The following is a 2992-nucleotide window of genomic DNA, read 5'->3' as shown; positions in this document are numbered from 1 at the left end:
GGCTCATCAATGTAGCTAGGTCCATCAATCAAGCCGGATAATGATTAACGAGTACTCCAGTTTGCAAAACGAAGATGTATCCCATGGAAAAGCAGTTTTTAGGTTTTTCATCAGAACAAGATTTAAGATGTAAAATATTTAAATAAATCAACTTTATGTTGCTAATGATGCAAGGGATATCCAAACTCTAATCCAAACATGTATAATCTCGTATACTTTAAACACCAAAACCATGGTTTGGATCAAAGCTACAGCCTGCAAGATTCAAGCTTTTACTCAAACCATGATTGGAATATTCAAGCTTTTACTCAAACCATGATTGGAATTTGGAACGTTCCAAACAGTAAACAGTGAGAAAATAAGTTCTCCTCTCTCCAATATCTAGGAGATATTTACCGTCGTAAATAGGCATAAAGGCCAGAAAACCAACGCAAATCAAACCTAAAACGAAAATTGCTAATATTTTTGTAGTCCAAAAAAGTAAAGTACATTGTAAATTTGTAATAATATCCACCAAGGGGGAACAAGAGGGAAAGAAAATAAAAGTAAAATCCTGTTAAAGCATGAAATTTCAACTCAGGGAATTACTAGTACAGCATTTGTTCTTTACCCTACTTCTTAATGGGTTTCTTCTTTGAATTCACAATAGGAGATAGCTGTGGCTTCGGATGCTTTTCTACCTCACTTGGATCCAACCACTTGAGAGGATGGCGGTTGAAAAAGGGCCAATTTGGGACAGTCACCAGTGTGGTGAGAACAACACCACCAGCATATATGAGCATCATCGTCTTGAAAGAAGCCATAAGATATCCCGTTCCAAATGCAACCACAGCAAATGCAAGCAACATTATCTGCATTAGCTTCTCTGCTAGGTTTTGCCCTTGCCAATCCATCTGATGAAGAAAAAAGTTAAGGAAGAAAATTGAGCAACACTTAGCAGCAATAACAATAAGTTAATAACAACAACTAGAGCTATTACTGCAACTACTACTTCTAAGTTCTAATTGCTTCTATCACAGAATTACTTGGTTCTAAAACTGTACTACAAAAAGTGCAACATAATAAAACGTATATACAAACTTCAGATGAAAATATTGAATTCATCCAAGGAGCTATATACTATTGTTAGTAACACCACAAGAATCTTTCATGTTCCAAATTTTAATATTTATATTCCATTCATTCATTTCCAAGCAAAACATGAAGATACTAGATAATAGAGAAAATACACCGAATTATTGCAAGTACTACAGTTTATTATCCATAGCCCTGAACAAGCCATATATATGTTAAAATGAGGATGATTTCTGAATGAAATACAATACCTATGATATTGCATAGAACCAAAACATACAACAAAATGGCACAAAAGACTCGAGACAAATCTTTTGCATATTCTTCTCCGATGTCAAAATTTGATTCGGAATCAATGGATTTTATATAATTGATTTCGACTAAAAATGAGTTGAAACTTGAATGTAAACTGATTAATGTTTGAATATCCTCATGTAAAGGTGAGTCGAACAAGAAATTCAAGGTTAAAAATCAATTGCACATGCAAACACTACAAAATCCACGTTTCAAATTAGAATTAATTCCACACCTCTAGAATCAATTTTGAATCCACTAAAAGTAGAATCAAACACACACAAATTTGAACTAGATCTCGGCTTAGCAGGGCAAGTGTAAATTCTTAAGCAAAAACAAAATTTGACATTCTAATATATACTATAAACCCTAAATCCTAAATTGATAAAAGGATCGAGACCAAATTCAACAGTGCCTAATCAAACTATATTTGTAATATGCAATCCCAAATTCACAATATCCCCAACACAGTGAGACACTTAATAAAAGAAACAAGCACCCAACAAAAAATTTCAATGGAAAATCGATATAGTTATTGAAGAAATTTCAGAACAATGAACGAGTGGTTGTGATTCTTTGGCAACAAAAAGAAAACCGTTATTGGCAGAAGAATTCGCACGTTAAAGAATGAAAATTGAAGAGGAGAAAAATGTTACCTTTGGAAGAAAGAAACGTGAATTGGAACTAAGAAGGTGAGTTGAATTGAATTGAATTGATCGAATGCAGAAGAAAAGAGTTGCAACAAAAGGGGTTTTATGCTTCCACACGAGATGAAGGATGACGTGGTTGCACCAATAATAACGTGAGAAAAAGACTGCTCATCGTATTATTTTTAGACTTTGGTCCAATAGAATAAAATATTTTTTTGGTTAATTTAGTTTTAATTTGAAAATACTAAATTAACCCTTCTGAATATTTATAAGCAACATTTCTTTACCTTATTTAATTTTGTTTGCCAAAAGCAACAGCAATTGAATTTATCCTAATTTTAAATTTGAATCTAATCATATTTTTTTTTCTTTCAATAATCACAATTTCATTGAGTTATATTATTATATCTTACCTAATCCTTGTAACAAATTAAATCAAAACTAAGCATAAAATCTAACTAGAATTAAAAATACAATAATTGAAATAAAAACAATGATATTAAATGATGAAAAAACTATCTCAACTTCAAACTAACTTTTGACATGTAAACCAAAAAAAAAAAAAACTAACTTTTGACGCAATGGAAGTCAATTGTAGTCTTTATTCGAGAGAAAAGCAGACATACAGTGGTATGAAAGTTAAATATTGTTAACTACTTATACCGGTTGGAAACAATTTTTTTTAACAAGCCAACATTCTTCATGGCACAAGTTCCACTAAAGAGGATACAAAAGTCATATATATGGAGTATACTCGAACCAACAAAAGAAAAAAGGAAAAGGAGTTGTTAACCAATGTCTAAATATGAGAACGGGTTAAGCCACCAACTATGAAAACTAATTTTTGTTAACATCAAGGACTTAGGTTTTTTTTTAGATAAAACTTTCACACCATTGAAGAAGAGAAACAATCATAAATCATCCACTTAAATTGAGCATTATATTGGCATGTTAAGTGTGGGTAAGAAGTTTCA

At 31.8% G+C, this 2992-nt stretch overlaps 1 protein-coding gene across 1 annotated transcript; it reads right to left on the bottom strand.

Annotated features, from left to right (window-relative positions):
* Positions 1 to 435: 435 nt before the first annotated feature.
* LOC11437567 (probable signal peptidase complex subunit 1) lies at positions 436 to 2189 on the bottom strand. Its single transcript, XM_003601751.4, has 2 exons — positions 2025 to 2189; positions 436 to 893 (listed from the first exon to the last, which is right to left on the bottom strand). The coding sequence occupies exon 2, from the start codon at positions 891 to 893 to the stop codon at positions 612 to 614; it is 282 nt and encodes a 93-aa protein (XP_003601799.1). The 5' UTR covers positions 2025 to 2189; the 3' UTR covers positions 436 to 611.
* Between the last annotated feature and the right edge of the window lie 803 nt (positions 2190 to 2992).

The sequence above is a fragment of the Medicago truncatula genome, chromosome 3 (genome assembly GCF_003473485.1).
Source record: "Medicago truncatula cultivar Jemalong A17 chromosome 3, MtrunA17r5.0-ANR, whole genome shotgun sequence".
Lineage (NCBI taxonomy): Eukaryota > Viridiplantae > Streptophyta > Magnoliopsida > Fabales > Fabaceae > Medicago > Medicago truncatula.
The sequence above is the reverse complement of the archived record's forward strand: the minus strand, read 5'-3'. Positions and strand labels throughout refer to the sequence as shown.

Bases quoted from the DNA above. Each gene is read 5' to 3' on its own strand.
- LOC11437567 (XM_003601751.4), bottom strand. From the start codon at position 893: ATGGATTGGCAAGGGCAAAACCTAGCAGAGAAGCTAATGCAGATAATG.